This window comes from Glycine soja, chromosome 2 (genome assembly GCF_004193775.1).
Source record: "Glycine soja cultivar W05 chromosome 2, ASM419377v2, whole genome shotgun sequence".
NCBI classification, from domain to species: Eukaryota; Viridiplantae; Streptophyta; class Magnoliopsida; order Fabales; family Fabaceae; genus Glycine; species Glycine soja.
Genome location: NC_041003.1, coordinates 40,289,515 through 40,304,179, shown reverse-complemented (window position 1 = coordinate 40,304,179; position 14,665 = coordinate 40,289,515). Strand labels below are relative to the sequence as shown.

Sequence of the window (14,665 nt, the reverse complement as noted above, 5' to 3'; positions counted from 1 at the left end):
AAATTCATAATATTTTTCAAAACTAATTAATAATAGTTGGTTTTAGTTTAGTCAAATATATTTGAAATACAATTATTTAAATTAGCAACCAATAATAGTAGCAATCTAAATTTTTTTAAAAAAATACTTTTATTTAATAATTGCAAATAAAGAAATCTAGAGAAAAAGATGGTGTTACATCCCTGGAATCTTAAATTGGAGTCTTGGTTTCTCATGTTTAGTATTTATTTTTAAAAGAAAAAAATTCAAGAAAGAATGTTTTTTAGAAATAGTTTTTATGTGGGCATTTGGTATCATAAAAGTTTTTTCATATTTGAAAATCATAATTTTATGCATTCATGGAATCATGATCCTCTGTAATTATGATTCTTGGAAAAAAAAAACTTTTTTTTAAACAAATGCTCCCTTAGATTAGAGAAGTTTGTAATATGTTTTTGATGCCCAACTTAACCTTTTCAAGTGGTAAAACTAGTAATCTCCTCCACATCCCGTCTATAATCCCCCAAAAAAGTTATTATTATTTATGTACATATTTTATTTAATAATAAGTATTGTATTTTAGCTTGTTTAAAATAAATAAATACTTAGGGGAAGATTATGCTTTTGGGCTTTGGTAGAGACAGAAATTAGTCGGCACTTTCTATTTCACCCCTATTTTCACTAAGTACACCCCCCATGCCCCCTAATTGTCCATTATATCCTTTTTCCTTATAGGAGTACCCCCCATGGAACCCTTCTTTCCTTAAATGCTTTCCATAATAACATATATCAATTTGGAAATGCATTTTCAAAACTATGTATCATTATATAAAATTGTGTATATTACATGTAACATTATGTGTTTTCCTGTCACATGGGATTCAAAATTAGAGTTTAAAAAATGATAAAGATAATATGAAAATAAAATTTTCAATAGATTTAAAGAAGACTAATGATAAAATTAAAATAAGACTAAAACATGGGGGTGTAAGATAAGCGTTTACAATGTCAATGATCTTAAGTGATATTTCATTACCATTGCAAAGACATTTCTAAAAGGAAAAAGGGTTCTGAGGGGTGTACTTCTATAAGGAGGAAAGGGTATAATAAATAATTAAGACATAAAATGGGTGGTCTAAGGTGCACTTAGCAAATATGGTGAGTGAAATAGCAAGTACCAATTAGTTTTAACAAATGTTTTTGTGAGAAGGCCTTATGTTGTAAGAGGATCAAAGTTGGGCCTTGAGTTAGGTAAGTCCAACTTGCTTTAAAATAAGGAGTGCTGCTAGGTGCACTCAGCATTTTTACTGGTGCACCCAGCAGTTGATGCAAAAATACCTTTGTACCCCTGGCTTAATTTAAAAAAAATATGGTTCATCTCTCTCCCTCCCTCCCGCGTTGGCCTTCTTCTTCCTCGTGACCCCTCACCATTTTTTCTTCTTTTTGCTGGCGTGAAGTGATTTCAGTCACCTTCCTCACCCCTGACCTCATCTAAGTCGCGTTCTTCTTCGTTTCATTTTCTTTGCGTGAAGTGGTTGCTGATTTCAGAAAAGCTTGACCTCGATCCTCTGCGCCACGTTCCCGCCGTGAGCATCATCTTCTTCCTCTACGCCGGGAAATTGTGTTCTGCGATCGTGGTGGTCGTTGGTGTTGAGTAGCCCAGGCATTTTGAGGGTGGTGTTCTCCCTCCGTGTCGGCATTGTCGAGGTAAGCAGCTCTTTGTCTTCGATTGCCGGCATTTTTATTTAGTCTGTAAGTGTTTTATAGGTGATCCGTAAAAATTGGTTAGCAGAAGTGAAGATTACAGATCAAGTTGATCCGTAAGCTTGTTCTGGATCAACTTGATCCGGAATTAGTTTACGGATCAACTTGATCCGTAAGATGTTTGATGGAACTTACGGATCAAGTTGATCCGTAAGCTTATTTCGGATCAAGTTGATCCGGAAGAAGCTTACGGATCAAGTTGATCCGAAAGAAGCTTACGGATCAATTTGATCCGTAACTTTCATCTTTAATTTTTAAAATTGGGAAATATTTAAAAAATAGTGAGTTTTTTGAAATTAGGATTTAGGGTTAGTTTATAATACTTTGAAATTTGGGGGATTATTTGTAGAATACAATAACATTTGAATTTGGTGTCTTTTTGTTTTGAAATTTGCAAGTTACTGATTAAGTTGGTGGATTGAGTTTGTTTCTCCCAAGGTGTTTGTTTGAAGTCTGAATTGTATGTACTTTATATATTATAGATTTTTTTTTCAACATTGTGTATTACTTTGGTAGAAGATTAATTAATACCTGTAATTTGGATGATTCTTATTAGATTGTTGTGACAATTTGGTTTGTCAATTTAGCAAGAATATTGTTAACTGCGATGTTGTATATTATATTCTTGGAACCTATTGAGGCTTTTTTGGGTTGAATTAAATTTTACTATGGATACTACATTTTTTGTTTACTATGCACAATATATTTAGTTCACAACAATTTGGTCATCTTGGCCTATTTCGAGTTGTAACTGAAGGCAATCTCTTGTGAGGAATGTGTGTCCCATAAAGAGAGCTTGTGAAACATGCTAAACCAACCCTTCTTAACCATTTAACAATATCACATGGACCAACTTCAGTTTCTATGATCTGAGAAAATGCTCATAAGATGACCAAATTGTTGTTTAGTTATCTAATGGTCCCAGGTCAGCCTGAACAAGTAGATGGGTGAAAGCATAGATTTAAAAGCGTATACTAATTGTACAGTGTTAGACTGAAAAAAACAGGTGATGAAAAAAGGTGCATTGGACAAGCCTTTAGGTCCTGAAAAAAGGTCTTGAGTCTTGACCGCTTAGTGATGTAGATGTTTTAATATTATTTCCAAGATTAGTCTTATATCTTCTATTATTACCAATGTCTTTTGTAGTTGTTGTCATTTAGAGTAAGTAGTGAAGCAACCTAATTGAGTAGCAAGTTAGGAAAATTGTTTTTGATACAAAGATTAAAGTTAGCTAACATTTAAGAATTTGTTTGACCTTTGTTTGGCAAGAAATTGTTTTTGATCCAAAAATTGAATGAAGCACTTATATGAAGCTCGATTTGAGCCAAAATGTTTGAGGTTGAGTGTTCTTTGTCTATTATATGATAGCTTTTAAATCTAAACATTAGACTTGTCCTAAAAAGAAGGAACAATGTGCAGACTTTGTCATAGAAGTAACTTGTTATAGGCACAAATAGTTGTTACAAAGACCAAAACATGCACATGAATAAAAACTTTGGTTTTGAGAGTAATTTTAACATTAATGCAAACAAATGAAGATAATTAAAAAATGATGAATGTGATGCAACATCCCAGTATTTTACATTCCCATCTTATGAAATGCTGACAACTTTTAAAATAAATAATTGAGTGACTGAGAGCCCTACATTCAATTAAATGCTGACACTTGCATGACTTTGAGTTAATGAAATTTGTGTTAGACCAATGAAATTTGAGTGAATGAAATCAGTGATGGAATTTGCGGTACTCATTTGCAGATCATGGTTAGGACCAGAGGATTAGGTCGTGCATTAGGTGATGTAAGCTCCATTGGAGCTTGTAGGCTTAAGATCTTCTTCATCAATGGATTCCTTTGCTTCTTGGAAGATGAATGACAGCGGAATAGAGAAGGAAGAGAGATAGAGAGAGGAGACGCCAATTCAAGGAGAAGATGAGTCTAGAAGAAGCTCACCACCATAGGAGGCCATGGATAAGAGCTTGGAGGAAGAAGGAGATGAATGAAGGGAGAGGGAGAGAAGAGCACGAAATTTTGTGCTCTAAGAGAGCTCTGAAATCTGAAATTTAATTTTCAAAAATCAAAGTTTAAAAAAATGCACACACAAGGCCTCTATTTATAGCCTAAGTGTCACAAAAAATTGGAGGGAAATTTGAATTTCTATTCAAATTTCACTAGAATTTGAAATTGAATTTGTGGAGCCAAACTTTGGAGCCAAAATTTCACTAATTATGATTAGTGAATTTTAGCTATGGTTCAGTCCACTAATTCAAGATCAAGTTCAAGATTCTCCACTAAGTATGTTTAGGTGGCATGAGGCATGTAAAATATGAAGCACATGCACAAAGTGTGACTATATGATGTGACAATGGGGTGTAACAAGCAAATGCTCACCTCCCCCTCTAAAATTTAATTGGATTGGGCTTCTCCCAATTCAATTAAATTTATTTTCTAACACACACATCAAATATTCACTTAATGCATGTGAAATTACAAAACTACCCATAATACAAAAACTAGTTTAGGTACCCTAAAATACAAGGGCTGAAAAATCCTACATTTCTAGGGTACCTTACCTACATTATGGAGTCCTAAATACAAGGCCCAAAAATAATAAAACCTTAATCTAATATGTACCAAGATAAGTGGGCTCATACTTAGCCCATGGGCCCAAAATCTACCCTAAGGCTTATGAGAACCTTAGGGCCTTCTCTTGCATCTCTGGCCCAATCTTCTTGGAGTCTTCTATCCAATGCCCTTGCGGGGTAGGATTGCATCATTCCCTCCCCCTTGAAAAGGATTTGACCTCAAATCCCGAGGTTCTTGAAACTCTGGGCTTTTTTCCTCAACACTTGCAAAAAGAACAAAAACATATGTATTAGTGGTGTTTGGTATGTTGAAGTAAGGTAAGGTCCGAAAACCCATTTCCTGGGCATCTTCCCATGAAGGAACATGGTTCCTCACCAACTCAATGAGTGGTGCTACAAGTATAGAAAAATATGGGACAAACCTTTTGTAAAAGTTTGTTAAGTTATGAAAGTCACAAATTTTTCTTATACTTGGTGGAGTGGGCCACTCAGGAATGACTTTTATTCTCTTAGGGTTCATGGGAACCCCTTGATCACTATTTAAAAAATTAAGAAAAGTAATGCAATAAAACATACCTTTTTTCTGTATTTTCATGTTGATTATTCCTACCAAAAAGTATGACAACCCTAAGGTGTCCCATATGAGTACCTAAGTTTGTATTAAAAATAAAAACAAACCTACCTAATGAATCCCTATGTACACAAATCATGAAGATGGTGGGTGCATGAGTGATTTTATAAAAGAGGGTTGCACCACTCAAAACATTCATCAGACCACCTATTTTAGGGATTTGGTGCCTAATACCTATTTTGGGCTCCAACAAAGCACAAGGATTTAAGCTCTTGCGAACCAAATCCTCATCCAACAACTCCTTTACTTGAGGAATAAACTCAAGCCCAAGAGGTGTGGCAATGCTAACAAGTGTCTTTTTACAAAGGAGAAAATGTGGAGGTTGTCTAAGAGAGAAAGTTTTTTAAATGTTTGTCTTTATTGTAAAATGACTTTCCTTCTTAGCTAACCTCTTGGAGGAGACAATTACCTCCTTACACTCCTCTCTGACCATTAATGGTTGTCCTTCTTCTTGGGGGTAGATTTCTTCACTATATTCTTCCCCTTTTGCTTCTTCATGTTCACTAGAGGAAGGTGAAGTAGTAGCCTCATCTTGGCTACTATAAATGTCTTGGCCCTTCAAAATCATGGTTTTCTTGGTGGGGCATTGAGAAGTAATGTGTCCTCTTCCAAGACATTTAAAACACTTTATAGAGCTAGTCTTCTCTTGCATACTAGCCTTAGGGGGTTGCTTTTCTATTGTCTTCCCCTTATCATCTTCGAGCTTAGAAGGTGCAGCCCTTATGATGCCTAGACCTTGGTCTTTCTTTGGATAAGAGTGAGAGCCATAAGATTTTAAAGTAGACTTTCTTTTAAGTTTTTGCTCTACCCGTATTTCCCAATCTAAGTTAGCCTCTACGTTGTCCTTCCCATGGAAGTATGGGAGGTTAATGTTAGCCTCTAGAGGCTTTCTTTCCTTTTCTCTCATATAGGAGTGAGGTCTAAGATGTGACCTATGCCTTCCTTCATAATAGTCACGAAGTTCTTCACTTAGGCTCTTGCAAGAGTTATGACTACTATAGGAGGCATGTTTTTCTTTTTTTAATTCTTTTAGTATTTTCCTTCTTTCTTCTTCCCTTATTTTCTCTTTTTCATCCTGACTTATTTCTTCCACTCTTTTTTTTTTCCTTTTCCTTTTCTCTCTTGTTTTTCTTTCCACAACTTAAGGGATCTCAACTCATCTAATATCTTATACAAGGGGTCCTTAGGAGTAGAACCCTCACCATTAACACTAGATGAAGAATGAAGACTCATGTTGGTTCCTAAGTTGTGGTTCTTTCTTGTTGGGGGTTTGAAAATAAAAGATAAAAGAAACTATGGTTGAAACTAGCCAAAATAAACACTAAAAAAGGTGTGAAAGATAAGGTAAAAACTAATTGGTAAAAGACAAGCTATCTAGGCAGTTTAACAATAGAAGGTAAAGGAAATAAGCTATGAAAGTAAGCAAGAAATGTAAACTAGGTGAATCCTAAGAGTGTTTGTGTTGGATCGAGTGGCCTCAGAATAATTAAGAAGGGGGGTTGAATTAATTATTCCTAAACCTTTACTAATTAAAATTTTTACTCTTCTAAGGCTTTTACTTATGTTGTTAAGAGAATAAGGAGTAGAAGAGAAACTTAACAGAAAGTAAAAGCGGAAATTAAATGCACAACGGAAATTAAAAGAGTAGGGAAGAAGGAGACAAACACACAAGAGTTTTTATACTGGTTCGGCAACAACCCGTGCCTACATCCAGTCTCCAAGCGACCTGCGGTCCTTGAGATTTCTTTCAACCTTGTAAAAATCCTTTTACAAGCAAAGATCCACAAGAGATGTACCCTTCCTTGTTCTCTTTGAAACCCTAGTGGATGTACCCTCCACTAGAACTGATCCACAAGAGATGTACCCTCTCTTGTTCTCAGTCAAACTCAAGTAGATGTACCTTCTACTTGTACCACAAAGGATGTACCCTCCAATGTGTTAAGACAAAGATCTCAGGCAGTTTAACCTTTGATACTTTGTGAATGGGGATACAAAAGAATTCTCAGGCGGTTAGTCATTTGAACACTTTTGTATAAGGGAATGGGAAGAATCAAAAGAATTCTCAGACTGTGTTGTTTTGAATTCTTTGACAAGGGATAAGGGAGACACAAAAAAATTCAGGCGGTTAGTCCTTGGCGAATTCTTTTTGGCAAAGGGAGAAGTGAATGAAAAAGATGAATAGCACAAGTTTTCAAGGTTTAGAAAAACCATAAAACTTCAGAAAGCTTTTGGTACAAAGAAGAAGAAGAAGTTCAAAGAGATTCAAGGCTTGTAAAGGATTGTAAGAGATTGATTGGAAAAGTATTCAAGATTGAATGAAAAAAATGAAAATGCAAAATAAAGCCTTGCTTTTATAGACTCTTCATGTCTGGTCAAGAAGACCTTTTAGAAGAGTTATAACTTTTTAGAAAAACTTAAAACCAATTTGAAAAAGTCAAAAATATTTTGAAGAGTTACATCTTTTGATTTATTCAGAAACAGTCACTGGTAATCGATTACCAAATCAATGTAATCGATTACACAAGGCTTTTATGTGAAAGGATGTGACTCTTCACATTTGAATTTGAATTTCAACGTTCAAAGGCACTGGTAATCGATTACCAAAACATTGTAATCGATTACAACTTTTTGAAATTAATTGGAACATTGTAAATTCAATTTGAAAACTTTTTCAAAACAATTTTGCCACTGGTAATCGATTACAACAATCTGGTAATCGATTACTAGAGAGTAAAAACTCTTTGGTAAACATGTTTTGAGAAAAATCATGTGCTACTCAATTTTTGAGAAAAACTTTTTATACTTATCTTGATTAAGCCTTCTCTTGATTCTTGAATCTTGAGTCTTGAATCTTAACTTTCTTCTTGAGTCTTTAATTCTTCTTGATTCTTATCTTGAACTCTTGAATTGTTCTTGATTCACTTGAGTTGTTCTTTGATTGATCTTTGATTCACTTGAGTTGTTCTTTGATTGATCTTTGAGCTTTTTGTCATCACCTTTGTCATAATCTTTTATTATCATCATTGTTATCATCAAAACACCTTTGAATCACCTTTGATTCACCATGAAGCTTTGCTTCTACAGTTTGGATGACCACATTTAAGGTTCCCAACAAAACACTCATAATCCTAAGGGAAAATTGCCTAAAATTTTTACACACAAATGGAAGTAGGGTGACCTATTGGAGGCTCCCAACTTACTTCCAATGAAAGACCTTTTTGTTACAAAATTTGAAAGCAAAGCAAATTGCCAATTACAAAATTACAAAAAAAGAGTCCTCAATTGTGGTGGCTATTCTCTCTTTAGTTTTTCACTCAATTTGGAGTGCTTCTTAGTCCAATAGCTCTTAAGGTGGTTGGCCCCTTGCTTCTTGACTCAAATTCTTCAAGGGATGACACCAATCCTCCTTTCCAATTCCCTATATGACAACTCACAAACAAGGAAACAAAGAGACAAGCAATAACCAAAGACCGAAAAATGAGATGAAAGCTAAACCAAAAGAGTTTAAACAAGACAAATTTTCAAGGATGATTCAACAATTAAAGCAATGAAAAGCACATAAAAGCAGGGTAGGATTCAAAGAGAAACTTAGAATGGCTCTAGAATAGAGTAAAAAAAAAACTAAAAAAAAACTCAAGAAACCTCTAGTTTTGGCACTTGTTTTCACAATAATTTTCAATTTAAATTTCAGAACTAGGATTGGTATAAAATAGGCACCAATTATAGAACAAATTTTGAGCCAAAACAACAAGCACATTTTCCTTTCACTTTTTTTTCCTGGATACTGATTTTTCTGCCAACTTGTGTGATTTTTCTTATTTTTTGCTTTAATCCAAATCAGTTGGTTCTTTTTTTATAATTTTTTTCCCGATGTTTAGAAAATTCAGTAAAAATTTCAGCTCAAAAAACATAGTTACCAATTCCCAGTAATTTATACAAGTTCGTATGTTCAAGCTGTCAGCACCAGCGATTTCAACCTAGAAATCAAGAGTAGTGTTTATGTTGCTTAAGGCTTGGATAGTTACAATTAGTGTTTGCTTATGCTCAATTATCTTGAATAACACAATTCAAGAGAGCTTAAGACTTATTTGATTCACAAATCCAGCTGCAACTCAGCACCACAACTCAATATCATCATAGGCATCATGTAGGAATCTTAGAAAACAAAAAAGAGTTCAACAACAAGACTACTTCTAGGAATTGATTTAGAACATGTTATGAACTAAATAACATGCATGAATTAGACTCAAAATTCAAAAGATAGGCTAAGAATGACAAGAATACATGAACTAATGTATCTAGAATTCAATAAACAAAATAAAAATTCAACACAAACTTAGAGCATAATGTGACAATTACTATGACTAAACATGACTCTAAGACAACATGGATTAAGTGATTTACACTTAGATTTTTGTGTTTTTTTTTTGTAATCAATATTTTGGAAGAAAATTTAGATCTAAAGGTTCAGCACAAGAATATTACGAATGAAAATTGATAGAACCTAAAATCAACACAAAAACAAGATTCAAGAGTAGATCTACAAAATTTGAACCATAGAAATGCAAGAACAAGTGTAGATCTAAGATTTAATCGGTTTATTTTTTTTGAATATACTCTAAACAGCACCAAACCACAAGACAATGGAGGATATACATGGAGAATAAGATGAAGAACAAGGAATTAAAGAGAATTCACCGAACAAAAAGATAGAGGAAGCAAAAGAACATCACTTAGATGGAGATGCTCTTGATACCACATGATGTAAGCTCCGTTGGAGCTTGTAGGCCTAGGATCTTCTTCATCAATGGATTCCTTTGCTTTTTGGAAGATGAATGGCAGCGGAATAGAGAAGGAAGAGAGAGAGAGGAGACGCCACTTCAAGGAGATGATGAGTCTAGAAGAAGCTCACCACCATAGGAGGCCATGGATAAGAGTTTAGAGGAAGAAGGAGATGAACGAAGGGAGAGGGAGAGAAGAGCACGAAATTTTGTGCTCCAAGAGAGCTCTGAAATCTGAAATTTAAGTTTAAAAAAATGCACACACAAGGCCTCTATTTATAGCCTAAGTGTCACACAAAATTGGAGGAAAATTTGAATTTCTATTCAAATTTCACTTGAATTTGAAATTGAATTTGTGGAACCAAAATTTGGAGCCAAAATTTCACTAATTATGATTAGTGAATTTTAGCTATGGTTCATCCCACTAATTCAAGATCAAGTCCAAGATTCTCCACTAAGTATGCTTAGGTGGCATGAGGCATGTAAAGCATGAAGCACATGCATAAAGTGTGACTATATGATGTGGCAATGGGGTGTAACAAGCCAATGCTCACCTCCCCCTCTAAAATTTAATTGGATTGGGTTTCTCCCAATTCAATTAAATTTATTTTCCAACACACACATCAAATATTCACTTAATGCATGTGAAATTACAAAATTACCCCTAATACAAAAACTAGTCTAGGTGCCCTAAAATACAAGGGCTAAAAAATCCTACATTTCTAGGGTACCTTACCTACATTATGGAGTCCTAAATACAAGGCCCAAAAATAATGAAACCTTAATCTAATATGTACTAAGATAAGTGGGTTCATACTTAGCCCATGGGCCCGAAATCTACCCAAAGGCTCATGAGAACCTTAGGGCCTTCTCTTGCCTCTTTGGCCCAATCTTCTTGGAGTCTTCTATCCAATGCCCTTGCGGGGTAGGATTGCATCATTAGGTCACATTACTGGTAGAGGTGTGGGCAGAGGAGATCGTGATGATTCCGATGATGCTCCGAAGCGTCGACGACTTACCACATCCGCATGGAGGCAGCGAGTACCTATGATTGTGGCGCACGATGAGCCAATGGTCTCTGCGCCAGATGTAGAGGCTGACGTATTTCCCGTTGACCCGATGGCACTAGCTGATGTAGAGGACACTAGGGCAGACATTCCTGCAGACACAGGCACGCAGGTTGCTGAGGATGAGCATGAGGGATTTCCGGGTGGTCCGAGCGACCCTTCCGTGCTGACCCAGTATGCGGATCACGTTGCTTGCAGCGTATGGATGAGAGAGATATTTATAATATTTATTTTTAGTTACTTGTTAATTATACTTTATGATTGAAATTAGTTTTCCTTTAAATGATGATTTTAACGAATTTTGCATTCCTTTATACTTCAATTCAGGAGCGTCCTGAGTTGAAGTTATCCTCTCACAGGTGGAAGGTCCATAGTTTAGGCAGGCCTGTCCCTGCCATTGAGGGACTAGTTTCTGGGACAGGACTAAGTCCTCTAATCATGTGTTCGGTAGACACTAGCGATCAGGGACTTTTGTCCTCATTTTTCGAGCGGTGGCACCGGGAGACGTCTAGTTTCCATCTCCCTATGGGAGAGTTGACGATTACGCTGGATGACGTCTCCTCGCTTCTGCATTTGCCCGTGGTTGGCGACTTGCATGCTTTTCAGCCCTTGCACATGGATGATGCGGTTCAGATGCTTGTGGACTTATTGATGGTCTTTGCAGAGGCTGCTAGGGCTGAGACAGGGCAGTGTCGTGGACCGTACGTACGCCTGCAATGGGTACGTGATATCTAGGAGCGTCGATGCCAGGCAGGTCATTGGACAGCTACGGCTCGCGCATATCTTCTTCATCTTCTGGGTTGCACTCTGTTTGCTAACAAGAGTGCAACCAATGTGCATGTTGTGTATTTGGAGGCCCTTCGTGACCTCAGTCAGACCGGGAGGTACGCATGGGGAGTGGCTGCACTAGTGCATATGTACGACCAGCTGAACGATGCCTCTATCAGCAACAGCCGACAGCTTGGTGATTACATCACACTACTGCAGGTAACAAACATGTTTTTCAATCGTTGAGGTTCAACAATGTTTAACTTTAAATTTTGTTAGACTTTCATTATTAATGTTTATCATTTTGATGTTACCTCTGTAGTGTTGGATATACGAGCACTTTTCCTCAGCCGCAGAGTCCACTGCTGATCAGGACTACGACGAGGATTCACCGCATGCCTATAGGTGGATTGCGAAGAAGAAGACCGTGAAGAGCATATATACACCGGCGTATAGGGAGCACCTGGACCGACTCTGGATTCCGGATGTCTGTTGGATCTCATATGGGGAGCACCGACCAGTCCGGGACTTCCATTTGATTTCATGCTATTCCGGTCTCCTGCGCTGGGGGCCTGTTGCTGTGTATTACCGACTAGAGAGGGTCGTGTGACAGTTTGGATACACCCAGACCATTCCTGCTCCGCCTGCCAATTCATGGGTGTCGTATGATGATATACACGACAGGTGGATGCACTACTCAGATCATATGGTTCCAGCAGGTGAGGTGTGCGCCGTGCCAGGTTAGTGTGCCAGCGACTACATGGATTGGTTCTTCCGCATTTCGCATCCTTTCATGACACCAGGCCACACATCAGATCCTCTGCCAAATGGTCATGCTCCACAACCCTGAGTCGTCCCTCAGGCCCCACAGACAAATATCCTTCACGTGTCGGAGCCAGGAGCACCGTCGACATTTGCGAGGCCCGCTGTGGAGGAGCCTAGACATGCAGTGGTAAGTAATACTAATAATTTACATCATTTACATCAATGTTTTCATAATAATTTGTGTAATCTGTTTGTTTTGTATTTAACAGGAAGTTTGCCATGGGATTGCTGAGAGGTTGGAGCGCCATCTGAGCCTAGGGGTGGTCACACCAGGCTCATCGACACATGAGGTGATTGAAGAATGCCTCAGGATGGCCAGGAGTGTCACATAGGACCAGCTAGTATATGTTAGGTCTCGACGCAGGCGACGCACGGATCAGACGTAGTTTATTTACATATTTTATATTGATATTCGATGTATATACAGATATTGTACTTGAACTGACTTCATTAGTAATGTTTGTTTTATTTATTTCCTATAGTAATGTTAGTTTTATTTATTTCCATTGATTGTGTATTCCCTTTGCCTAATCTAGCTTATAAAACTTTATAATTTTATTCTATCAAATTAAAAGCCTAGAATCTTATCTCGTATTTTACATTTGTGTCTATATACACGCGTGTTATTAAAATGGTCTAGTTAACTTAGTTATAGTATATGTAAATTATTATAAATGGTCTAGTTAACTTAGTTTACCAACTAATAAAAAGTAATTTTTAATATAACTTTAAATATAATTGAAATAAAGAAGTTGAAAAGGGTGTAGAAAAGAATAAATTAAAAAAATGGAAATTGAAATAAAGAGGTTGAAAACATGGACACACATGCTTGAAAAACTTCTAATTAAAAAAATTATAATTTTATTCTATCAAATTAAATTTTTTTTTAATTTCTCTCCTCAGATAAAAATCCGTATTTATATTTTATAATTTTATAATTAGGCGTAACATTTATATTTTTATTTTAAGAGACTAAAAAAATAAAACCTTCTCATTTGAGAGACTAAAAAATAAAACCTTCTCATTTGAAGCATTATACAACATATTAAATTAATAATTGACTCATAATTTATTTATTTTCTTCATTTCCATATTTTGAATCAGAGTTAAATGTACTTTGTTAAATATTTTTAATTAGTTCAACATTAAATTATTTTTAATTGATGACAAAATGTATTTTAATTAAATTTTTATTTTATAGTAGTTTCTTTAAAAAAAATGAACTACTCGAGTTTAAATAATTAATTGTAATTTTTTCAGTTGTTGTAGTTGTTTTTTTATATTTAAAATAAAATTGGAAGACCGACAAAAAAATAAAAGTAGTAGAAATCAAATTTAACAGAGAACGACAACTCATCTTCCATTTCTAGAAAAAAAAACAATTATGTGATACATGAATTCAAACAGTACATAAACTTCAACATAGTCGAACGAAATTAAATTTGCATTAAATACTACAACTAACTCATGCTAATTTTGCGACAAAGACAACTTGTCTTCCATTTCCGGTACAGGTTTACTAAAGGCAGTTAAAATTTCTATTGGCCCAATCTTTTTCCAGTAGTTAGACTCAATCAACACCTTCATCATGTCATAGTTGGTTTTGAGTTCAATTATTTTGAATTTTATAACTTTTTCTGAATACTCATGGTGACTTGGTTTCCGAAAAAACAATAGCCTTACCATTTGTGTTTCATGAATACCATAAGGGGAATCCCAGTAGGCACAACTTGCTTGATCAAATCCTTCAGTTCATCCATGGTACATCCGGTGGGAATGCCAAACTTTTTGGGATTTTTTCCTGTGAACGAGTAACCAACAAACTCATTTTGGCGTGACATGTTTCACCTCCCATTGTAATATAGCAGGGCATCATGAGTAGGGGTCATAGTAGCTTGAAGTAAGTTTAAAATACCATCTGGGGTTCTAGCAATGCTACATAATAACTCAATCGGACCAATAAACGAAAATTTATGATTACACATTAACATTGTGTTAACATCAGCATCATCTTTCAGTTGCATACATTGAAACCGAAATTGATTACCTGCATATGTGAAAGGCTACCGGTAGTAAATTTCATCCAAAAATTGCTTGTCGATTAGCTTAAAGGTATTGTGTATTTTGGTTTTTAACGTTTGAAAATCACACCCGTTAGGTACTTGAATGGGAACTGGAGTGGAAGCTTGAAAGGAAACACCACTGTCGTTGTGAACAATGGATCCATTTGGAAAAATAAAATCTAATGTGGAGTTCACAACTGTCTG

At 35.9% G+C, this 14,665-nt stretch overlaps 1 protein-coding gene across 1 annotated transcript; it reads left to right on the top strand.

Annotated features, from left to right (window-relative positions):
* The first annotated feature begins 10,785 nt into the window (after window positions 1-10,785).
* LOC114376152 (protein MAIN-LIKE 2-like) lies at window positions 10,786-12,183 on the top strand. The gene is made up of 4 exons (XM_028334122.1): window positions 10,786-11,004; window positions 11,133-11,525; window positions 11,661-11,792; window positions 11,896-12,183. Exons 1-4 carry the CDS (start codon window positions 10,786-10,788, stop codon window positions 12,181-12,183), a joined length of 1,032 nt encoding a protein of 343 aa, XP_028189923.1.
* Window positions 12,184-14,665: the final 2,482 nt, after the last annotated feature.

Bases quoted from the DNA above. Each gene is read 5' to 3' on its own strand.
- LOC114376152 (XM_028334122.1), top strand. From the start codon at position 10,786: ATGATTGTGGCGCACGATGAGCCAATGGTCTCTGCGCCAGATGTAGAG. The intron at 11,526-11,660 runs GTACGTGATATC...GTGTATTTGGAG, and splicing joins CGTACGTACGCCTGCAATGG to GCCCTTCGTGACCTCAGTCA. The intron at 11,793-11,895 runs GTAACAAACATG...TTACCTCTGTAG, and splicing joins ATTACATCACACTACTGCAG to TGTTGGATATACGAGCACTT.